This window comes from Rhinolophus hipposideros (assembly GCF_964194185.1).
Source record: "Rhinolophus hipposideros genome assembly, chromosome: 10".
NCBI classification, from domain to species: Eukaryota; Metazoa; Chordata; class Mammalia; order Chiroptera; family Rhinolophidae; genus Rhinolophus; species Rhinolophus hipposideros.
Window position 1 is genome coordinate 27,993,070 of NC_138056.1, and position 25,895 is coordinate 28,018,964.

At 39.4% G+C, this 25,895-nt stretch overlaps 1 protein-coding gene across 8 annotated transcripts in view; it reads left to right on the forward strand.

The window, feature by feature from the left end:
* BDNF (brain derived neurotrophic factor) overlaps positions 1-17,598 on the forward strand; it is a 54,821-nt gene extending 37,223 nt beyond the window's left edge. For 6 of the 8 annotated variants that reach the window (XM_081062277.1, XM_081062278.1, XM_081062279.1 and 3 more), the window contains exon 2: positions 16,334-17,598. In XM_081062277.1, coding sequence (XP_080918403.1) covers positions 16,334-17,101 — 768 coding nt within the window. In that variant the 3' untranslated portion in view covers positions 17,102-17,598. Of the gene's footprint in view, positions 1-15,174; positions 15,261-16,333 lie in introns of all 8 variants that reach the window. The other 2 variants (XM_081062276.1, XM_081062275.1) reach the window with 1 other exon arrangement.
* The last annotated feature ends 8,297 nt before the right edge of the window (positions 17,599-25,895 follow it).

Below are 25,895 nucleotides of genomic sequence, written 5' to 3' on the forward strand. Positions count from 1 at the left end.
CCTTTATAGTATGTTTTATGGAAATACAAGTAAATATGAATACATATTATTTTTCACCATTTTTAAACAAAAGGTATGTCATACATACACTGTTTTGCAACTTTCTTTTATCACTTACCAGTATATTTCAGAGAGCTTCCCATTTCAGGATATGGGGAACTAAGTTGTTATTTACAGTTGCATGGATTCTATTGTAAGTGTGTACTATAGTTTATCTACTTTCTTGTAGCGGCACTTGGGCTATTTCTAATGTTTTTGCCATTATATATCTTGTTGAAATTAATAACTATGTGTATAATTTTGTACATGTGCACCTACCTGTATCTCTACCTTTATTCTCAGAAGTGGAATTGCTGTAACAGCAAGAAAATTCATTTATAATTTTGGTAGATACTGCATAACTACCCTGCAAAGGGCTTAAACTGTTTATACTCCCACCGTCAGTGTGTGAGAATGCCCGTTTCTCTACAGCCTCACCAACAGAGTGCATGTCAATCTGAAAGATGAGAAATGGGAGACGAACATCTGACATCTCAGCCTCTGACCTTGCCCCTAGTTTGCAGTGGGAGCACTGCATATTTCCAGGAGCTGGTGGAGGCATCAGTTCCAATGGAAATAATGCCCCACCGTGGCCATGGGCTTACGCCAGCTCTAGTGACACACATGGAATGGACCCACGTTGCCGCTTGCAGAATTTCCTGCAGTGGAAAGTTGAGCATGCATTCATTATTCACCTAACTAGCAATGCTAGATCTGAAGAGCACCACATGTTTATTGGAACTGAAAAGAAAATTGTGCACTGTGTGCCAGGCTTCCAGTGCTTGTTCCCCAGCTGTTAATAGTATTTCCAGGGACTGAGGTCAAGCGATATATCCCAAATCACAGAGGAAGACTTGCTAAGCTTGGAACTTTCATACCCAGGGGGATGCTCTTTTAAGGAATGATTTTGCACTTTCCCCAAGATATGTAATGAAATAATTAGTACTCTGTAGGATAAATTAAAACTGCCAGGGTACAATGTCAACAATGAACTATGATGCAATATTGACAGACTTCTCCCTTAAAGTTGCCCGTTTCCTGCATTATACAAATTGGGCATCCTGTAAAAAACATGATTTATAGCCTAGACAACATCTCCACATTTTGAAAAGCATGTATTCCAAGTCATCCTCACGTGATGTCTTACCATTCTCATTGAAAATTGATTCTCCTTTTCCTCTGAAGACATGATGCTCTGTTTAGTCAGAAGTTCCCTTTAGTTTCACTATATAGAAAAGTGTGGTAATTGGACCCTGGCCGAGTGGTTCTTCAATCCAAATGGACATTCTTTTCATAGAATTTTTGACAGGGCCACTTTAAAGAGGAAAGCCACTCCTCTTCCGTATGTGGTCTAGTTGCACTTGGGGAGTTGCGTGGATGACTGTATCTGGCCTACACAAGAAATAATTCCTGGGCATAAGGGTGGACTGCCCGAAGCTAGCTGACACATACACATTTTCTATTGTTAATACCTGTGAAGGCTTTCACAACAGGCATTTCCAGTTTTGTTCTCAGGCTCCTTCAGTTCTTTCTCTAGAAGCCTGCTCCCTTCCAAGGGGCTCACTATGGCCAGGAGCAAGGTGTTCTGTGTTTTGTGCCATCATCATCTAACCTGCCACACACATTCAGGATGTCAGCCCAGGTATATGTTTCGCATCAATTCAGGCTGTGGGGTCCATTTTGCCTTTGCCATTCATGCTGAGGGCCTCTAGGTACCAGTTTGGTGGCAGAGAACCCAAGTGAGTTCTCCATCCCATGACCCTTGTTCCTTTGGCTGTTTTGACACTGTTTCTTGTTGGCACAGTCTGTGAGAATTTGCTTCTCTGTCCATGCTGGACCATGTGTTCTGTCTTAGTGGTCCTGACTAGTTGGCTGAACTACTCCTTGAGGATACATTTGAGATTGTCTTGCGTACCTTTCTTTTGCTCACACCTCAGATCCTCAGCTCTATTCAGGAATAATAACAGGACAAATGGGTTGGGTTACAAGTGGAGTGGCTTACAGTACCAGGCCTCCAGACTTTGAGGGTATTAGGTTGGGGTACTAAAAAGAAAAAAATTATGTCACGTGGGTCTTGGTTGAAATCATTCTTACTCAAGTGGAGTTGACAAGGAGTATTTGGCAGTTGTGGGTTATTGGTCTGAACAGCATATGGTGCTGTTCCAGTGGCCGAAGACGTCTTCTGGGGTGGGGGAAATGTTCTGACATTTCAAACAAATTACCTTAATGTGCCCTATTAAGGATGTGTATATGGTTGGTACTTTGAGGGAATAATTTAATTTTGGGAAGAGGGTAGTGAAAAAACATTAGGGTTATATTCAACTTCTGTGGAATTAGTGTGTAAACAAATTGCCTATCAGGAATGATCATATGGGGCTTTGCTTAAACAAACAAAAAATTGGTGAAGGTCTGCAGGATATCTTTGCCAAGTAGACCTCCCTCAAAATATAAGACACCACACCCACACCTGACCCCATGTGGAAAGATGCATGCAAGCCCCCTCTGATTCAAATTCCATGTCCACCTTATGCTGGGTGTGTGATCTTAGGCAATTTATTAAACCTCTCTGAGCCTCAGCCATCAGTAAACTGAATGATTAGATTATTGTATTTACCTCATATAATAAATGTTAGCTATTATTTTTAGTACAAAGAGTAATTTGATATTGCTTATTTATCCAGCTTCCCAGCGCATCTTCCTACCTCTACTCGCTCCCCTTCCATACCCCCACCACTACCAATCCTGTACTTATTTATAGGTACTATGTAGAAATCCAGCCCTCATTCCATTGCTTAGACTAAATATATTAGTGTTTGAGTTTGCGTGTCTTCTGTAGGAATCAATGTTTAGTGAAAACTGATGGAGGCAAACAGATGTTCTCACAGCCCTGATTTTCATGGAACTACAGAATTAAATGTTTTCGTACAGGAGTATGCTATTGGTTAAGTAATGTGGATATTTTCTGACCAGCCATATAGATGGATCTTTTGTCATCTGAGATGTTAATATTTTCCTTGTATTTTATAGTAGCTCTGGAGCACAGCCAGTTTCTTGAATAGGGTCCACATGGTTCATTTTACACTGGGCCGGGGAACTGGGTTACTTGTGCTATTCAGATGAACACTGACGCTTAGAATCATTGGGGGCTGGGGTAGGGGAGTGAGCAGGGGAGCATATTCAATTATTTTTGCTCCTGCATTAAGTCACAAATAATGAACACTTTCCTGTGCTTTACAGTAAGTAATTAAAAGAAATGATAGAGTTAGATACAAAAATAACCCGAAGGATAACTGGATGTGTGGAACCACCAGTTTTCTTTATGTGTGCAGAAGGTTAATCCTCGTTAATGCTCAGAACATTGAGTTTCTAAGGAAAGGGTTGCATGTCCACACACGTTTTGGCATCTACGCACACATTTCTGTACGGTATGACTGCATCCCCGAAGAAGGGCTGTGGTGTGTGCATTTGCCCTTCAGTGGAATTGAACAAACTGATTCCTGAAAATGGTCTCATCAAGGTGAGCAACCGAGAGCTAATTGCCTTCTCTTGCTAATTTTATCTTTCCCCGAGGATTTCTTGATAGTAGTTTTAAATGGAATGCTATTCTTCTGTCTCTAGAAGCAACTCATCTTTCCGGTTTCTTCTACCCCACCTATTTTCACCTCTCTTTTGCTTTTTTAAATGTCATGTTCTGTGTACTTCGCAGAACAGGGTCAAAACAAATCTAAAGAGGTCTCTTCATGACGTGAGAATCATCCATCCCATTCTCATTTCAGCCCTTCTGAAATAATGATGTTGAAACCTTCCACTGTGGACCTTCCTCTAACCTACCTCTAATTATGTACAGATATTCTTTCTATAATGGAAATTGCTCAGGTAACTAATTAACCACAGGAACACATTGGCTATGGAAAATTTCAAGAGCACCGTCTGTAGGAAAACTGAGAAGGGCATGTCTTTACCACAATTCTGGGGTCCGTTAAGAACGTATTTGTGTGGTGGCAGTGTCTCGTGGGTGTCAGCCCACAGCTGTCAAAATTCCCATAGCATCTCATGGCAGGAATTTGGAGTGTCCAGAAACACCCTAAAAGCAACCTGTTGATTTAATTCTGAAGAAAAAGACTGAAATAGGGCGGACTAGTCTTAACTTTCATTGTTTTCTTTTATTTTTTAATTGTGTTTGTTCTGGCATGTTCCCAATCTCCACATTATAGCAAACTTCTTTTCTTAAAGGGGATTCCCTTTATCTTCTGGTCTCAGAGAGTTACTGCATGTTCTCCCCTTAGGGACAAAGCATGCAGTTGCGTCAGCCTTGCATTTCTTTTTTTATGTACAAAGCACGCTTATTCCTGGATCCAGGAACCTTCGAGACGGTGCTCTGCTATGCTTTCACAACATCCCCTGTTAGTAGGTGCGCCTTGTCTGTAATTTGGAGGAGACAATCCCTTAGCTGTGTTGACATCAGTACTCAAGGTGGAACCCAATAATACTTGGGATACCTGCCTGGGAAAATAGGATTCTGTGTTATCTCAGCCCTACCCATTTGCAAATAATTTAACAGCAACACCAAGAGTGTTTCCCAGTAGGAGTCATTTGCATCTGTGCTGGTGAGCTTGGTGACTTCTTGGTGTTTGGAAACTAGTTGTCTTTGCAGTCCTTTGTAAAAAGCCTAAATAGTGGGGACCAGTCTCCAGTTCTGTTTAAGGAACGACCCCATCAACTCCCTCATAATGTTGTTCAACTCTGAAATGTTTATACTTTTATTTGGAAATTTTGCTTTTTTTTTTTTTTAACCATTTTGGGTACTTCAGTCTTGAAGTAAATGATCCCAAATGTTGGAACCCAACTGAGAAATTGGGTTGCCAGCTGAACGCCTCATTGACCTAGAGACAGGCTATGTGGTTGGATAGGGGATTTGGATGCTTGATTCTTACACAAATGTATTTTAGGGTTTTGTTGTCATTGCTGCTGCTGCTGCTGTTTTATTTTGTGACTTTTATTTGTTTACTTATTTATTTCATTGCACTTAATAGGAGCTAGATCAATCTTTCTTAGGACATGTCTAGAAAGAAGAAATCTCCATTGAGTGGATGAGTCAGTTCTCCTTGCCTGTCTTTATTTCACCATTTCAGGACAAAAAGAACGCTGTAAGGATCAGAGACATCTGGCTGAAAGTAACATTAATGTGCCAGGAAATCTACCACCTGCTGTAGCTAGTCATGTCATTTCCAGTAGGACTCTGATTGAGTGAGTGATATTAGGCTGTGTGATTGATCAGGGAGGCCACTATGTTTGCACTTACTTTGTAGCTTTGAAATAACATTAGGGTTTGAGTGGAAGTCCAGATTTAAATTGGTAGTACTCTATAAATTCTCATTCAACCAACCATGTTTATAGGTACCCTGCACTTTGTGGTATAAACACAATAGCGGAAAAGCCAGTTGACATAATCGGAACCTAGATTTTACTTGCTACCATTCAAAAGCAAAAATGTTTTCCTACATAATAAATATCCCAATTAAACAAGTTGAACGAAGGAGGAAAGATGACAGGTAAGCCCATGGCATGCTCAGAATGTACTACAATACTTAAGTTGATGTTAACCCTTTCATTTCCTTTCTCTTCTTCTTTTACGTAGGCCAGTGCCTCTCAACCTTAGTAAGTCTATGAGTCACCTTGAAGTACGTGAATCTTGTAGAAATGCAGATTATGATTTGGCGGTTGAGGTGGAGGAATGGAAGCTGAGATTCTGCATTTCTCATAAGCTCGTAGGTGATGATAATGCTGGTGGCCCATGGATCACACTTTGAGAAGCAGGTTTCATTTAATTTTAGTGCATGGAAGTTTATCCCATACCTATATTTCCTAAAACTTATTTCAGACCCCATAAGTGTCTCTATTTGTTGTAGCATTTTTAGTAACAGATTTGAATTAATACACTTAATTTATAAATGTAAAACTCAAAAAAAAGTACCTGAAGTTTGAGACTTTCGGTTGCATAAAATGAATTTCTTAGTTGAAATTTTTCTATAAATTCAAAATCTGTATGTTTAAATGCAATTTAAGTGCCTGTCTTATGATGATGTTAGTATCTCCCTACTTTCTATTTCTAGAGTCATTGTTCCTTTATAGGAAATTTCCCCCCTGACTTCACAGTAGTTGTAGAGATCAATACCTATCATTAAAGGTGATGTATATTTGATAATTTTTCCAGGTCTTTCCTTACGGAGTGGGTGACTGAAATGTCATGGAACCAGGGAGATAGTAATCTTCCTAATTAACATGATTGTCTACCATGTATGGGAATTTGATAAATAATACATGGTTTTTGGTAATTTCGTAGTTAGAACATTGTTAAAGCTGAACTTTTAGTTCATTATAACAAATCCCACCTGAAATTCTAAAGAAAACAGAATCCTAGTCAAAGAGGTTAGGCTTTTTAATTGAATATTAACTGCAAAATTATAATCTACAAAATTAGTAGTTCTAATCTACTAATCTTATTATATATATGAATATATATATATATATAGAATGTTAACTGTAAAATTATCTACAAAATTAGTAGTTCTAAAATACATTTTAAAAGACATTTTTAGACAGCTTACTCATTTGATATGCAAGTGACTAGGGTGTTCTTGATGCTAAGGTTAGTATCAAGAAGACTATAGACTACCATAGTATTACTGTAGACTAGAGACGTGCGCCCTTTGGGCAGTGTTTGCTCTGAAAAAGAGGTGAAGGAAGGAGTCAGGATATGGATAGGACTGCCAGCTCTGGGTGGCTCTAGCTTTCAAGGATTCTTCCTCAGTAACAGGAGAACAGTATGTTTCCTAGGGAGGTAGTGATGGAAGCACTTAGAGACCTTTGGATGCTGGCAGCTATGCCTGGGATTGGAATGCCAGATGGGGTGTTCTCTGCTCAAACCTGGTCCTTGTGCTAGGCATTTTCTATCCCTTATTCCAAAGTTCATTCCATCATTGCAGTTCACTTTAACCATCCCTATCCTATTAGGGAATATGGCCTAGTTTTACTCTCGGGTAGGGTAGGAAGGTCTCCCACAGAAAAATCCTTACTTTTTCAGGGATGGGGTGGGGAATACAGGAGGTTAATAGAGGACTAGAGCTATGGCACTTTCTATTAAAGATATACATATATAAATTTATCAAATTATTTATTCAGGGAAATATCCTTTTTTTTTTCCATGATAGTTACATATATGTACCACTGTGGGTCTGAACTAAGAACGAGCAATTTCTCTGGCACTGTTTAGCGAGGCTGAGTAATGTCTGCAAATGTCCCTCAACACCATAGGCGTATTAGGGGATCCGAGAGTCCTCTGCTATGAAGGACTGTGTTTTGTAGGAAGTGTAATCAGGTACTCTTGGACGTAAATTACATTATGGTTAAAAACTACACTTTTAAAGGCACTTCCTTCAAAGCTTTGGAGCATCTGCATTATCAGATATCATTTACTAAAATATTCATTAGTTTCAATTGGTCAGTCATTCAGGTAAGTAGATGAGCATCTGTAATGATTATTAGCTTTCTTCTCCCCACTTTGTTTATGGATTCCCACTACCAATGATTTTCTTTGAGGAATGCGAAGTGTTGGTTTTTCATTTTTCTTTGTGTACTTAGCTGAGCAACATATGGGACGATAATACAGACATAATGCAGTGGGATGGAAGAAACTACTGCCTGGAGTTAAAGGCCGAGTTTTCCTTTGGAATTTGAGGTTCTGATCTTATTCTATCAGGGAATCCACAACAAGTAGATGAGTTGATTAAAAACTCTCGTCCTTTTCCCTCCTATATGAAACAGGGATAATTATAGTTACCTACACCTCTAGGGTCCTATGAGTCTTAATTACTTAATATTTGCAAAGTGTTTGGAGATCTTTGAATTAAAAGTGCTGAGCAGTAGAATCCAAGTTCAGTGTAATTGTTAAGTGGAATGAGAGTTTATATTCCCACCATCCCACATCCCTCCATGCTGTCCTTTCGGCCAACACAGACATGGTTACCACTCAGCCCAGTTCACGTCTCTCTAACCCTTTTTCTTTTTGCAACTCACTTCAGCCTAAAAATGAATGAATGAATGAACGAACGAACAGATTAATTAAGTTAAAAGATAAATCCAGGACCTCAACCCCAACCCCACATTTAAGTAACTACTTAGTATTCATTTTTAAAGTTCAGTAGCCACTAAGAATAAAATCAATGAATTAATTTGTCTCTTCCAGTCATTCTTTTGGGTCCTCCTACACATGGTGATGAACTGGGCTTCTTGAAGCATTCCCCTGCTCAGAAACTCTCATCCGCTCTTCGTGCCTGTAAGGCAGGTCTAAACTCTTTAGTGTCACTCTCAGAGCCTTCCAAAATCTGACACATTCACTCTCATTTTTCACTGTTCCCATGCCAGAACTCTTCTCTTCAGAAATGTACTCCATGCCTTCCCACCTCCATGCTTTTAACGAAGCTGCCGTCTATCCACTGGTGTCTTTTCTGGATATGTTTAAATCCTTTCTATCTTTTGCAATCTTCTTCACAAAGCATTCTTCATTCTCTAACAGGAAGTAACCTCTTTTTCTTTATAGAATTTTATCTATATTTTTTCCTGGGTCATTTGTACCTTTATATTTTAGTTACTTACATGTACGTTCCACCTCCCTCCTAGACTACAGATTTGAAAGTATAGATTTCATGTCTGATGAATAAACAAACAAAAGTAAGGCTATTGTATGCATGTAGTGAAACTGGACACAAAGATTGTATTGATTTGCAAGGTTTCATTAAGGTGGTCTTTTAGTAGGTTTGCATCATGTATGTTAGGAATTAAATATCAATTGGTAATTTCTTCAACATTACCATTATCCTTATTGCTTATAGAACTGCCTAGAATGAGCAGTTATATCTTTAAATTGTGTTTTCATTACTTACATGCTCAACAAAACCCAAAGGGCCTGGGAACAAACAAAACTTTTCATTTTTTTCCCCTGTATGCCTGAACTATCCATACTATTGTTTACTTCCCTTCTTAGCATTTGCCATGGAAACTTCATTCTAACATGTCTAAATGTTTGCAAAACTTCCTTTTAGAGGAAGATTGTGTTGTCTAAAGTTCCATTCACTGAAGTAATGGAGCCTTAAAGTGGAAGGGTCTTAGAGGTCATAATTAATCGAGTACTACAAAGTATAAAACTGAAAGCAACAAAGGAACAAGACAAATAGAGAAACAAAAACTCTTAGTTACAGACAAGAGTTTAATGGTTACCAGAGGGTAAGTGAGGGAGGGGGTGGTAGAAGAGGGAAAAGGGGGACACATATTATACATGGTGATGGAAGGAGAACTGACTCTGGGTGGTGAACACTCAATGCAGTATAGAGATGTATTATGGAATTGTACACTTGAAACCTATATAATTTTACTAACCAAGGTCACCCCAATAAATTTAATAAATTAAAAAAAGATATTGAAATATACTTAAAAAGTGCTGCCTTCAGAAAGTTGGGCCCCAGGATGCACACAACTGCAGAAAACTGTGTCTGTATTATATAAACCCCTTCTTTGACCCCTTCTTCTGTGTAGCGTATCAGCCACTCTCTTCCCTGCAGTCGAATATTCTAAAACTGGCAGCATGACCTGCTGGTAAAAAGTTAGGACAAGAAGACAGATGACCTATTACCTTTGTGGTATCTTGAAAGGTTACTTAACATCTCTGAACCGTAATTGCTTCATCTGTGTAATAGGGATAATAATACCTATCCTGTTTCCTTGTAACAACCAAATTAGATGATGTGTGTGAATGTTCTGTAGTCTTTTAGACAAATGCAAGTTATGACTACAGCAGGAAAGCATGCTGTCCTGGATATTCATCTGGCTGAATGTTTAAGACTTGTGAGTCATGTTTCAAACCAATCTTTATTCCTACTTTGTTGATTTCCTTTTTAGCCCTATATACTATATTTAATTTTTTGAGAGTGGGACTAAAAAAAATCCTTAGAGATGTGATTGAGTTGATCGTAATTGTACACTATTGTAAGCCTTAGAGCAGAATTAGACAGCCCCAATGAATGTATTATGTATAAACAGATGGAGACTGACGATCTCCTTAGCAATACTGGGCAGCATCTTTCTCTTTTGTGTAATAAAGACTCATCTGAAGGACTAAAACATAAGAATTGTCATGGAAGCTCTTAAACTTCTATGATTTCCTCATACAGTATATAAAATGATTGAAAAGTTTAACCAAAATAAGTTAAAAGACTGAAAATTCCAAATTTTACTGTTATGATTATTACTGAGTGCTGTCCAACTCTTCTGTTGATCTGTTAGAGCTACACAAGAAGTAGTAGGGTCAGTTAGTATGTTGTAGGGTTATGCTTTTTCTTTATTTAAGTAAAGTTTTATTGTATTAGAGAAACTCAAGAGATTGCTCATGGCTGATAATTGCCATCCATCAAATTTCTTAGAGCTTATAATTTGGGTTTGGTATAGCCTGTACTTGATCTAATCATTTCAGTGAGTTCACTGACACTTTCCAAATGACATCATGTTTTTTGTGTGTGTTTTTTTAAAGATTTTATTGGGGAAGGGGAACAGGACTTTATTGGGGAACAGTGTGTACTTCCAGCACTTTTCTCCAAGTCAAGTTGTTGTCCTTTCAGTCTTAGTTGTGGAGGACGCAGCTCAGCTCCAGGTCCGGTTGCCGTTGCTAGTTGCAGGGCGCATAGCCCACCATCCCTTGCGGGAGTCAAACCGGCAACCTTGTGGTTGAGAGGACATGCTCCAACCAACTGAGCCATCTGGGAGCTCAGCTGCAGCTCAGCTCAAGGTGCCATGTTCAATTTTAGTTGCAAGGGGCAGAGCCCACCATCCCTCGCGGGAGTCGAGGAATTGACCTGGCAACCTTGTAGTTGAGAGCCCACTGGCCCATGTGGGAATTGAACCAGCAGCCTTCGGAGTTAGGAGCATGGAGCTCTAACCGCCTGAGCCACCGGGCCAGCCCCCAAATGACATCATTTCATGTCTTTTCTCAAGGTTTAATAAACTCATCAGTAAGTTTTTACTGAGTACTATTACATTTTTCTCAGTTAAGTATTATGGGGGGAGGGTGTCAGACATCCATTCCCTCAGAAAGCTTATCATTCAACTGAGGGCTGACCATAATTTGCGAATGCAGTAACAATTAAGGAGTGGGGAATGAGCACTAAAGGAGATGTAAGATGGAATTTTCAAGGAGAAGGAGGTTTGTGTTGGAGTAATTAGAGAAGGTATGCATGTATGATTTGGTGCTTGAACTGGGTCATGAAGGGTAAGCAAGATTTAGTTAGATAGAAAGGAGTTTGCCAGGAGACTGGAACAAGGCACTTGCAGGCAATTATGTGTGTGGGACTCCAAGGACTTTGGCCTGATCGGAGCAGAGGTGATGAAGCATTGAGTAAGATGGAAAGTTAACTACATAGGGTGAGGCCAGATTTTGAATACCAGATAAAAGCTTTTGTGTAAGAGAATGCTAACATGAGAGTAGTTAGTCAGGCAGCTGTCATTAGAGTTGAATGGAACATTCAGGATGTCAGATAGATCGGGGGGACGTTGTAGTCACCCAATGAGATGGTGAGGGCTGAGCTAAGAAAATGGCAGTGGGATGGACACGAGAAATGCTTTTCAAGGAAAAATGAGCAGGACCTCTCTCCACTGACTGGATTTGAAAACTATAGAAGAAATGTATCATCAAACTTCATTCCAAGATTTGTAGCCTGTGGCCTGGGTGGTCCAAAGGATCAAGAAACCATTGTCAGAAACAAAAAAGTTAGGAAGTAACATGGTACCTCTAATAAGTATTGAGTTTGTTGGATTCCCTTGACTTCAAGGCCTTGTCAGCGAGTAGGCAGTTAGCATTGTAGAAGCGTCACTCTCAGGGCAGGGCTAGGAGGGAGGTTCAGCTTTCCCAACAGGTGATGAATTATTGACTCCATGCAGAAGTTCTACTTGAGGGGTGCGTGCCTGTGTTAGGCTTCAGGATAAACGCCAAGTAATAGATACTCAGATGCCATTTGTCCCTCTGAAATATTTGCTTGTGGAACTGATGAGAAAATGATGTATAGAGTGCTAACTACTTTTCTAACCAAAAAGTTATTCATTAAAAGATTAATGAGACCAGTGAAATAGCAGAATAAACTTCAAGTCAAGTATTAAAAAAGGTGTCATTAAAAGACTCATTACTGTGATAGTGATGATAAAACAGTTTTTGAATTCTGTAGTTGACGATGTCTCAGTACCTCGGGACATTTTAAGCAGTTAGTATGGGCACTTGGTAAATACTTGGTAAACTTATTCTACTTCATTAATTCTAAGATGCACATTTTTCATATTTTTAACGTCTTTGAAATTTGGTTGTATCTTACAGTTAATGTCATTTTATTCTTTCTGGGTATGCAGCAGCCATAATATAGTTGTCATTGCCTTAACCAATTTATTTTGCTTAAAATGTTTTTACATATGCACAAAAATTACCATATTTTGCTGTGTATAATGTGCTCTGTTTTTGCCACAATTTGTGTTGGAAAAATAAGGATGTGCGTTATACATGGGTAGTACTAATTCTATATCTATATAAATATTTTTAATTATTTTATTTGTGCTTGTGAGTTAAAAGTATAACTGTAAACTAAACAGAAATAGATTCAGAGATACAGAGAAAAAACTGATGGCTGCTAGATGGGAGGGGGTTTGGGGATGGGAGAGAAGGTGAAGGGATTAGGAAGTGCAAATTAGTAGTCATAATATAGTCATGGGGATATGAAATACAGTCTTAGGAATATAAACAATAATCTTGTAAATATTACGTAGGGTGCCAGATGGGTACTGGACTTATCTATCAGGGGCATCACTTTGTGGACGGTGTAGATGCCTGACCAATATGCTATAAACCTGAAGCTGAAGTAGAATAATACTGAATGTCAACTATAATTAAATATATACATATATGTATCGCCACAGGATGTGGAGTACAGCATAGGGAATATAGTCAATGGTATTATAATAGCTACCCTGTTTCCCTGAAAATAAGACCTAGCCGGACAATCAGCTCTAATGCATCTTTTGGAGCAAAAATTAATATGAGACCTGATCTTGTTTTACTATAATATAAGACCAGGTCTTATATAATATGTATAATATAATATAATATACTAATATGATATAATACCAGGTCTTATATGAATTTTTGCTCCAAAAGACACATTAGAGCTGATTGTCCTGCTAGGTCTTATTTTTAGGGAAACACGGTATATACGATGTTAGAAGGGTAGTAGATTGGGGGGGGTTATCACTTTGTGAGGGGTTTAAATGTCTAACTATTATATTGCTTTGCACACCTGAAACTAATAAAAAAAGTGTAACTCTAGAAATTAACAACGATATCCTTATGCAAAATAATACCTTGGAATACAATAATTGGTTTTGTTGAACTTAAAATGAACTTGCAATGACTAAGAGTTCTTGGCCTTCTATCATGCATAAATATTGTAAATTTGTTACCGGTGCATAACATTTCTTGTACCTTGTATCTGTTCTTGTGTTTTGTAATTATTTGTTACATAAAATTTTTTGTACCATAATATATTAAAAAGTAAATGCTAAAATCCCTTTATAATACAAAAAAACAAGTACCTAAATGTAAACAAATAAAAATTTGAATTACAAAATGAAAACAAAAGGTTTTTCCCCTGAGAGTTTGGGCCAAAAATGTGGGTGTGCATTATACACAGCAAAGTACAGTACCTATTATAAATATGTCCAAATAAGTTTAAAAGAAATCTTTTCAGAAAGTATACAATAACAGTTCTAAGTGATAGAGTAAACAGCAGCTTAATTGGCTGCATTACTTTATTTCTTAGTGGTACATAAAATGGTGTGTTTTATAATGATGGTATCTAAGATTTAATAAAATGTGGTATTAAAATATAGCTGATCACAGCAAATCTCTACCAGTGTGATGTAGATGGCTGGAGTAAAATAGTCTAAATTTGCATTCTTTCATTGACCTACTTTTGAGGTGTCCCTTGGGTTGTTTTAATTTGGACTGGGAACATTAGGAGAGAGGATTTTCATTCAATGGTGTAAGTACCGCCTGCCAGGAATAGAAACCTCCTTGGAGGATCCATTTCTTTGATGGTGCAGAATCCAGAACTTTCACAAAAGTCCAAGTAGTAGCAGAATGGCTATCTGTGTTTTATTCAAACCAGGGTGCCTTTCCTAATTTCAGACCAGTATGCACTACCGTGTTTCCCTGAAAATAAGACCTCGCTGGACAATCAGCTCTAAAGCATCTTTTGGAGCAAAAATTAATATAAGACCGGGTCTTATTTTACTATAATATAAGACCGGGTCTAATATAGCATAGCATAGCACAGCACAGCACAGCACGGCACGGCACAGCATAGCATAGCATACTGGGTCTTACATTAATTTTTGCTCCGAAAAACGCATTACAGCTGATTGTCCAGCTAGGTCTTATTTTCGGGGAAACACGATACAAGCAGTTCTGAGCATGCTTGTTCTTCATGCAAAGTGAGATTGAATCTACCAGGAAATTTGTTGGTGTTTGGGGATAATAATAAGGTCTCTCAGTGGTAGAAAATATGACCTCTTGTAAAAGTAAAGAACAGAAACATTTGACTCTCGATACTATAGTTTTCAGCCATTTCTGCAGTATGACCTATTGATTGGAGGTAGGTTGCCTTCCCATTCAGGGACGCTTCGTGGACAGAAAGATATTCCCTTTTCCTACTGATTGGCGCAGTGTGTGTGCTCCAACTGTGCCATGTGTGTATCTCTCAGGAAGTCTATTGCTTCAGAACTGGAAATAGGAATAAAGTTAAGAGTATCGGGGCTGGGGTGGGTGGGAGATGCTTGTCTTACTGCGAAGGGACACGATGCTTCGGGTAAGTGGTTCTGAAGTCCTTCACCACCTGACGGTAACCTTGGGTTGGTCCATAGGTATGTTTTCATTTTGCTTTTTCATTCTAATTGGCTTCCCAGAGCATGCTTGTAGATGCTGAGCCAAATTTAGAGTATAGCAACCCTCTGGCAAACAGGAAAAGATTAATTTTGTGGTGTGCTGTTAAGGGACTTCCCAGGAAACTTCAAAAGCACAGAAAGAAGCACTGGCTGCCTATTCCAAAACGTGCAAAATGCCACTCAACTTTTTAAAGGTACGATAAACTCATAGCTCACAAACATACTCACGGGATACTATTTCCAATAAAAAGAAGCTGAGCTGTCTTAGATGGGTCTGTATACGAGCCAAAAAAGCCAAGGGGTGAGGGGCTCAGAGAGTTATGGAGATAAATGTGGATCCCCATATGGGAGGCATTTAAAATTGACTTCAGTGCCTTTTTAATGCTGACTTTTCCAGTTTTCTCTTAAGTAGATACATTGTTTTCATGATATCAGCCCCAGGCATAGACACATCATTAAAATCAATGTGTGGAAAATGATTTCTGTTTGGAAATAAGCAAAACATTTTCAGTTATGACCACCCAAGTGTAGTAGGAAAATATTGGAGCTGGGATTGGGAGCCCCAAATTCTCATATAAACTTTCTTCATGACACGAAGTCCTCTATGGCCTTTGGTTTCCTTATCTGTAAAACAAGATGGCTCGATCTTCTCTGCTCTACTAAATTATCTCTCTGGGAGAAAAAAGTCGATATAAAGCTTCCTGATAGCTCCCTGACTTGTGTTTCACTGTGCTATCCATGCCTAGATATCACATGGCTAGAAAGGCCCACTAAAGCCTGCTAGGCCACTACTGTTCCTGTCCCACATTCCTGCAATAGGACCAGCTTGGTAACTTGAAAAAAAAATTACTGTTACACTTGTAGTTGTTGCTTGGTAACATTTCTGATTTTGTGTTTCTTGTGACAGTCTGAGCACAGATCATTAAAAATTTTAACTTCCAAAGCTGCTGAAGTGAGAGGAAGGAGGAGAACTTGAAGCCTCCGTTTTTTCACTTAGAAGCCATCTAATCTCGGGTTTCTATGCGAAATCTCGGAGAAAACACTGCATGCCTCTGGTTTATATAAAACCACATACGGAACACTACTGACATTAACTTATGTCTGGTGCAGCTGGAATTTATCACCAGTACATAAAAAAACCTTGGCCCTGCAAAATGGCCTGGATTACAATCAGAGGGGCTGCATTGTAGCCCTGCAAAAAAAAAAAAAAAAAAAAAAAAAAAAGCCCTAACCAGTTTGATGTCCTGTTTCTGCTTTCTCCCCACAGTTCCACCAGGTGAGAAGAGTGATGACCATCCTTTTCCTTACTATGGTTATTTCATACTTCGGTTGCATGAAGGCTGCCCCCATGAAAGAAGCAAACATCCGAGGACAAGGCAGCTTGGCCTACCCAGGTGTGCGGACCCATGGGACTCTGGAGAGCGTGAATGGGCCCAAGGCAGGTCCCAGAGGCCTGACATCATCATTGGCTGACACTTTTGAACATGTGATAGAAGAGCTGTTGGATGAGGACCAGAAAGTTCGGCCCCATGAGGAAAACAATAAGGACGCGGACTTGTACACTTCCAGGGTGATGCTCAGTAGTCAAGTGCCTTTGGAGCCGCCTCTTCTCTTTCTGCTGGAGGAATACAAAAACTACCTGGATGCTGCAAACATGTCTATGAGGGTCCGGCGCCACTCTGACCCCGCCCGTCGTGGGGAGCTGAGCGTGTGCGACAGCATTAGCGAGTGGGTAACAGCAGCAGATAAAAAGACTGCAGTGGACATGTCGGGCGGGACGGTCACGGTCCTTGAAAAAGTCCCTGTATCGAAAGGCCAACTGAAGCAGTACTTCTACGAGACCAAGTGCAATCCCATGGGTTACACAAAGGAGGGCTGCAGGGGCATAGACAAGAGGCATTGGAACTCCCAGTGCCGAACTACCCAGTCGTATGTGCGGGCCCTTACCATGGATAGCAAAAAGAGAATTGGCTGGCGATTCATAAGGATAGACACTTCCTGTGTATGTACATTGACCATTAAAAGGGGAAGATAGTGGATTTATGTTGTATAGATTATATTGAGACAAAAATTATCTATTTGTATATATACATAACAGGGTAAATTATTCAGTTAAGAAAAAATAATTTTATGAACTGCATGTATAAATGAAGTTTATACAGTACAGTGGTTCTACAATCTATTTATTGGACATATCCATGACCAGAAGGGAAACAGTCATTTTTGCGCACAACTTTAAAAAGTTTGCATTACATTCCTCAATAATGTTGTGGTTTTTTGCCGTTGCCAAGAATTGAAAACGTAAAAAAGTTTAAAAAAATAATAATAAATTGCATGCTGCTTTAATTGTGAATTGATAATAAACTGTCCTCTTTCAGAAAACAGACAAAAAAAAAAAAACTAACAAAAATTTGAACCAAAACATTCCGTTTACATTTTAGACAGTAAGTATCTTCGTTCTTGTTAGTACTATATCTGTTTTACTGCTTTTAAAACTTCTGATAGTGTTGGAATTAAAACAATGTCAAGGTGCTGTTGTCATCGCTTTACTGGTTTAGGGGATGGGGATGGGAGGGGTATATTTTTGTTTGTTTTGTGTTTTTTTTGTTTGTTAGTTTTGTTTTTTGTTTTTGTTTTATTTTTAGTTCCCACTGGGAGTAGGGATGGGGAAAGAATTTCTTCAATATATATTCTGGTTGATAATAGATTCATTTGTATGCTGTAAATTTGTTTGCAATATCAATCAGATGACGAAAGTGAATAAAAATTAAGGCAACTGAATGAAGTGCTCACTCCACTTCCCATGATGCACCTCCTAGGCTCTCACTCACCCTTTGGGCCTTGGTCAGAGAAAGCTTCTTTTGTTGGAAAGACCTACATTTACTTAGAGCACATTCTTTCCCCCCCTCCTCCTTTGGTCCCCTCTTTGTTTTGTTTTCTCTTAAGGAAGAAAAATCAGTTCTGCGCTCTGAAACTTTTTACCACTGCTGTGAACTAGTGAACAAATTTTATCATATCATGGCACTCATATTAGCATGGAGAACAGTGATTTCTTTCTTTTAGAAGAGGAAATGAACAACCGAAAAATCAAAAATACAAGATTTTTTTTTTTTTAAGGGGTAAACAATTTGTTTAAATCATTGTAAGGCTTGAAAGGAAAATCATGGTAAGACTTCAAAATGTCTTGCAAGCAAAAGGTGGTGTTCTGTATGGACCCAGAAATGCCTAGATCAGAACAGGAGTCCACACTGCCAGTGAAATGAGACTGAACAGCCATATGGAGGCTGTGTGGAGGTGACATATCATTTCCGGGCAATGCCAGAGGAATTTCTGAATGGCCATCCTGAGGTCTAGGTGGAGGTGGGGCATGGTACTTGAGACACTCCAAAAGGGAGGCCTCTGAAGGACCCTTCAGAGGTGGCTCCGGAATGACATGTGTCAAGTTCTTTGGACCTCACGCTTTAAGTGCCTACATTATCTAACTGTGCTAAGAGGTTCTCGCTGCAGGACCACGCTCAAGCCGACTTAATACCTTCTACCCCTAGATAATTTTTTTGCATAAAGCTAGATTATCCTGGAGCGTGTTCTGAACCAAATGTGGCATTGTGATCATGAGATTGATGCGATGAGATATAAGATATTTGCTACCTGAATACTTACTGCTTTGAAATTAGACTTGAGGAAACCAGGGTTTTGTCTTTTAAGATCTTTCGGTAAGGGCAAAGGGAGGGAAAGAGGAAAAGGCCCCAAAACTCAGGTTGGATGATCAAGGCTACCGATAGAAAATCTCATGCAGAGACAAGATCTGGAAAGGTGTCCTGGGACACCAACAGCTTGACGGTGCCTTGCTCAGTGGAATAGGCCAGGACAGAGCTGACAAAGTTTTGCTCCCCAGTGAAGACCACAGCAAACTTCTGCCCATCCAGTCTATTCATGGAGAGAGTCACTGCCTTACCTCTACCATCTTAGGTTAGAAGAAGTCAAGTTGGGAGCCTGGAATAGTAATCCTGGGCAAAATGGACCCCTGTAAAAATTAGTGCTCAGCCTATTCACTTATTAATAAGCCCACTGTCCAAATCTTCAAGCATCCCAGACCAGTGTCCTTAAGTATCAGAAAGCCTCAAGAAATTGCTGTGTCTTAGTAGGGTGAGGGATTAAGCGAAAGAGGGTGTCTACCATCACCCAGGGGATGACGACACTATCAGCAAATAATTTCTCTGTTCAGTCTTTCATTTAGAGCAAGCCTATCTTTTACAATATGATCTGAATACATGTCATTAAAAGAAGGGATTTATGTAGCATAGGTTTGTTTTGTGCTGTTTGAAAATACTGTCTTTGTAATTATTTTTAACATGTAATGAATACTTGGAATATCTGCTGTATGTTAACTTTTAAGCTTTGTTTTGAGGGACAACGTTATTAAAAAAAAAAAAAAAAGTCCCCATCATGATCTCAAAGCACTGCAAAGGCCAGATCTGTTAAATGGTTGAGTAGGAGACATTCAGCAATTGCGTGGTCAGTGGCTCTCTCTTATCCAATAAGATGCATCGCAGTCACACGCTTGGTGGTTTACGTTGACCTAAGACTTTTTTTGTTAAAATCTTTCTCTGTTGCTGTTCATTTTTGTTCTGTTTGGTTTTGTTGTTTTGTTTTGTTTTTTAAAGTCTTGCTGTGGTCTCTGTGGCAGAAGTGTTTCATGCATGGCAGCAGGCCTGTTGCTTTTTTATGGTGACTCCCATTGAAAATGTAAGTAAATGTCTGTGGCCTTGTTCTCTCTATGGTAAAGATATTATTCACCATGTAAAACAAACAAAAAAAATATTTATTGTATTTTAGTATATTTATATAATTATGTTATTGAAAAAAAATTGGCATTAAAACTTAACCGCATCAGAAGCCTATTGTAAATACAAGTTCTATTTAAGTGTACTAATTAACATATAATATATGTTTTAAATATAGAATTTTTAATGTTTTTAAATATATTTTCAAAGTACATAAAATCTGGGGGTTCTGGGTTTTTTCTCTTCACTGTAAAACAAACATGAAAACGTGTTTTATTATAAATACGTGTGTTCCTTGCTTTAAGACCAACCTGACTAGTTTTAGTAATTGCAAGCCCTCCAGAGAGGACGCTTATTTCAAAGCATGAGAGGCCAATCCTGCCGTCTGAGCTTCCAAGAAGCTCTAGGATTGGACCTGTCTTCCACAGTGGAAGATGGGAGTGTCATTTTCTAGGACACTTGAAAATTTCCCCCTTTGAAGTGATATACTTTGATCAAGTACCAAACTGTGTATCCTAGCAACATCAGGATCCAGGACTGGCTGGCTCTATTTGATTATAAAATAACTGTTAAAAAAATCAAAGTTGGTTTACTTACGGATAATGAGAATAAATTGGCCCAAATTTAGAAAGTCAATGACTGAAAAAAGATATAGAAATTCAATATTTAGAGGCAGGTCATGTACCCTCGGTTTGGAGATGGTGCCATTTGCATTATGTATTTGTATCCATTGCAGTGATTTAATTTTTGTATGTGGAGCCACACAGATTTAATATCACAGTACCCACGATCTAACAGATTGCTAGGATTTCTAAAAAGATTTGCCTCTGTGATGGCTGCCAAGCCTCTGGTAATTTAGTTAAAGTGTTTAAAGTTATCACTAAATCTTAGGGAAATAAATGGAAGGATTTTAAATTAGAGAAAGAGCCATTAAGGAAAAAAAGCATCTGTTCCTACTCTTCCGACTCCCCATTTGAACACTGTCAACCCATCCCAGAACGTGGTGAACTATATCTGTGCAATGTATCATTTCTATTTCAAACATACACACATGGTTTCCTCTTGTATTGTCTTATAAATAAGGATCAAGGAAGTCATAACAAACATTGACTTGTGTTGTGTACATGGAAGAGCAGATCGAATGAGATGAAGTACTCGATCATAATCTGTCCAGTAAGTTTTCAAAGTACGCTAAACTCTAAGAGAAACCCTTGACTACCAGTAAAAGCATGAGCCCAGCCATGGAATTAGGACTCTGGTGAACTTCAGGTTTAGCCAAGTTTCAGTCGAGGAAGACTGAAATATTTTCGAAAGGGTTGAGTGAAAAGAAATGAGAGTAAAATGCGACATTCAAATTATTTGAAGTTAAAGGAGTTTGGTAAATATGACAGAATTTTCATTAGAAGATGAGGTCAGAGAAACAAACAAAAAATGGAGGCATCTACTAAATTAACCAACTTGAAGTGAATGGGAATAGCCAGCTTATACTGTCTTCACTGGGTACAAACTGTGAAACCTGTTTAATCATGAAGATGCCTGGAAATAACCCAGATCATTACTTTGAGCTATTGTTTCTCACCATATTGATAAGCCTGTGCGATCATTAGGAGTGTCTATGAAGTTTTCTTTTTATTAGGTGCATAAATTCTATCAATAGTATCACAGTTCTGAGTGAGAATCTGAACCAAATCTTAGAAGGGATCAGTGTTAAATTATCCCTTATTCATTGAAGTGGTTAGTAGATGGAATAAAGTGTCAAACACCTTATGAACTGCAACCAGGCCTGGCCTCAGTTCAGCCAGCATTCAGCAGGATTAGGGCGTAAGCCTAAAGTCAAACATGTATGACTTCTCCATATTCTCACATCAAGCCTGTTCTATGTCAGTTTCAGTAGAAATGGCTGCATTTTGGTAAGCCATTGTTAAGTAAAGCATGTTAATAATTGAAATAAGAAACAATGTGTATACATAAATGTAGGTAGATAAAGGATTTAGTCCAGAAAGAGTCATCTGTGGATTTGATCCAACCTCAAAATGTTGAACAGTAAAATTAGTGATGGAAACTGGGCCTTTTTTTTTTTTTTTAAGCTATAGGCTGTTTTAACTTGTTTTAGAGGTTGGTTGGTTGGTTGATTGCTTTGTTGATTTGGAGGGAGGGAGAGTTGGGAATCTGACTCTTGGTGGTGGTGGTTACTGGTGGTTGGTTCTGTGAATCCCCACCTAAGAGCCAGACTCAGTGACTAGAGTAGATGCAGCCACTCCAAATCAGCCACTATTTACATACATTCTAACTAAGGAATGACCTACCTGCACCTCTATCCCAAGTCTTTTGAGTATCTTCATCCATTTCCTCAATTCTAGCCACCATTTTAGTTTTCTTTTGCAGAAAGAAAAGGCATCCTCCTTGTTTTTTGATAGGAGTAGAGGCAGTAAATTGCCTGAGGAATACGTTTAAATATTAACAGAAAAATCTTACCCATTATATTCCTCATTAAGAACAAGAGCCATTGATGTGACAGTCTGAAGGATTTCCTTGGCCTTTACCTCAACTTCTCTAATGACTTACTAGGTACAAAACACTAGATCAGGATCACCCCAACCTAGCATTTGCTTGTGTGAATAACAACAATCCTGTGTGCTTGGTAATATCAGTAGCATGGAATTGTAAAACCTGGTCGTCCAATTAATTAAATCTTACCCCTTCACACATACACCAAATAAACAAGACCTTTGCATTCATTATATATTTACGTGTGAGTTGCTAATTGTTTTTTTTTTTTTTAATCTGACAAAGCAAAAGTACTTTTCCTTTGGAAAAATAAACCCTTCTGTCCTAAAATACCTCACACAAAACACAGTAGCTAATGACAGAGCATGTCTTAAGCCTGTAAATGACCAGAAAATGTTCGTTGAGAGACAGAGATTGAGGTGTATGTTCTACATTTAGAAAGATCTTAAGGATGTTTCTGCAGCACTGCCCTTTGGTATTGTATTCTGTTCAGATGGCTCCTTAGAAACCAGGAGCTGGTCTGTGTAGAATGGCTGAACCCAGGGGAAATATTTTTGTCTGGCTGAAGTGCTCACATTTTGGAAAAATCCATATCAAGTACTGCAGGACACATTCCAATTTATTTAGTCAAGCTACATTCTCCATTGAGCCCTAATATTTAAAAAAGAAAAAGTTTCTAACCGGGGATTTAATGTATGTGGAGCAGGGAGGAAAAATAAAAAATAGAAATCCTCTAAACAACAGAGACCTCCAAAAGATCCCAAACAGTGTTTACTTGGAGAAAGCAGCGCCCATACCTTCTCCTCTAATTGGACTAAAGCAGTGGCTGTCCAGGCGTGCCCCAACCCTCTGCAGCAGAGTCTCCAGGAACCTGTTAGAAATGCAAGTTCTCAGGCCCCGCCCTAGATGTGCTGAATCATTTCTGGGGGAGGGGCCCCCACAATCCATTTTTAAATGAGTGGATTCTCATGCCCACTCAAGTTTGAGAATCACCTGACTAGAAGGAGGAGACAATCAGTCTGGCACTGTTCTTCCAGATAACAGAAAGATAGCCCAAGAAATTGGAAATGTGAGTTCTGATCCTAGTCAAACCTCTACCTCCTTCCACCGCCCTGAAAAACCTTCAAATCATCTAGATTTTCATTTCCTAAAATGCACAAGAGCAATGGTTGCTCCCCCGGGCGGGGCAGAGCAGTGCCCAGTGTTGGGCAAGTACACTGATGACTGAAAGTCCAGCATGCATGGGAAATGTATGGGAAAGATCAGGGTTGTTTATAGTCAACAGTTTTGTTTTTTTTTTCTTTCCTGTCAAAGCTACAGCAGTAGTGGATTCAGGACCCAGAACTTGTAGTCGTTTGTAACACATTTGGAACGACTGTGAGAAATGAGAAGCAACATGCAGCAAATTAATAAGGAAAAAATTATTCCATCTGGGGATCTGGGCTCTGCACCTGCCAACACAGCCCTCTGTGAAACTGCTATATTGGTCACAAATTAAATAAGCTTCCTGAATTAATCAGCTATTAATGTCCAGCTGAGGAGTCCTAGGTTCACCCCTCCAGAATGACCACATTGAAAACACAGAGGGCTTCTCCAGTTTTTGTGGCAAACCTTTTCTTGATTGTCGGAACTGGTTCCTGGCAATGAGGACAGGAGAATAATCTATTCCCACCCCCATCCCATCTCTGTGTGCTTGTGTATGTCTGTGTGTTCACATTCTTGCGCATTTGAGACACTGCAAACCGCATTTGAAGATTTTCTGTTTATGAGCTGGGGTGGAGGCTGTCCAAATATATGGCCCATCTCTTAGGCACTATGAAAACCTGTGCTCTGACAAGCCTACCTTACTTCCAAACTAGGAGTCCTGGTAGTTCGGTCATTAAGAAGGTGAGCCAAGCCATTTCCGGCCTTGGACTCAAGACCTCTTGAACTGGATGGTCTTGGAGGGAAATTTCAGCTGTAAGAGTCCATCATTTTCTTCTTGCTCCATCATTTGTGGCAAAAAGAGATTAAAGAGGCTTCTCAAGCACTTAAAGGCTGTGGAACATTCTGAGAATTCACTATTCATCTCCTGCCTCCCTCCATCATCGATGCTCTCGCTACTGAAGACTTGTCACAAGATTAAAATCAGGCACTTGGTCAGCATGGGAGTGGGGGAAGGTGGGGGCAGGGCATGCCCTAAGGAAGGTTTTCGCTTCATATGTAACTATGAAAACATTACCAACCATTTGACAATCAGGCAGGAGATGTCTTGGGAAAGGTACCCAAATGGTCTTCAAGGTGCAACCTTTTTCTGTCTGGCTCTAAGCTTATTTTCAAAGCCAGACAATATTTGCCTATGTTTTATGTCCATCCATGTTACACGGTGCCTGGCAAAGGGAGCTCCAGTGTGTTGCCGGGTCGCAGAGTCAGGAAAACCTGACTGCGGGATTTGCATCTCGTAGAGTCACTGTTTATAGAAAACAATGTCTGGAACAAAAAGGGCTTGTGTCTCACTTCCTTTGGGTTTACAACATCACCAAGGACCCGCAGCTCTCAGCGTATTTCACTGTTGTCCCCAGCACTCTAGATATATCCTCTTTCTTGAAACACTGACCTTGAAGACAAAGGTATCTGATAAGAAGTCATGGCAACACCTCATCCAATAGCATAGTTCTTCAGAGCAAACCTTTAGGGAGCTTTGGCCAGCTTGGGAGACAGACCTCATTGGCAAAGCAGGGTCTGGAATTCCTCATTGACTTACTGCTGGCCCAGATCCTTCTGGGTCCGAATCTCTGAGTAACCTATATTTTCTCCCTAGTACCATCCACTTCTGCTCCTAGTCCATGCCCATCTTCCCTTCCTGGTGACTTCAGGACTCTGTTTCCTTTGGGGTCCAACTTCTCACCTCCCAGAGAGCTGTGTAATGCATTAATTCAGAGTATAGATTCTGAAGCTTCATTGCCAGAATCTAAATCCCACCTCTGCTACTAGAGCTGTGTGACTGGGGGAAAGTTACTTAACTTCTCTGTGCCCCGATTTCCCCACTTATAAAAGACAGGTAAAAATATTACCACTTACCTCATAGGATTCTGTGAGAATCAAATTAATACATATATATAAAGCACTGAGAGAAGTGGTGGGTCCATGGAAAAGTCTCAAAAAAAAATGTTTACAACTTAGTCTCTGCTAACAGAGCTAAGCTAGGCTTACCTAATGCAGATATCAGAGACTCTAATATTCTCTGACTCTTAGAGGGGATCCTATTTCATCTGTTTCATTAGTATTGAGGGCCACTTTGTCTTTTCTGGAAGATTCAAAGAGGCAGCTATTGTTTATCCACTAGCAGTACTCCTTGGCAGTTAAGATGTGGCAACTCCACAAACTTAGGCAAATGGAGGAGATACAATACAATAAAAGGCATTTTTCTAGACTGTACATTCCAAATGAAGCTCATTATCCTTAAGTGTCCATCCCAGCTGAATGGAAATGACTGAAGCCAGGGTGAAATGGATGAACTCACATAGTTTGAAAGAGAAACAAAGAGCCATAGTCACA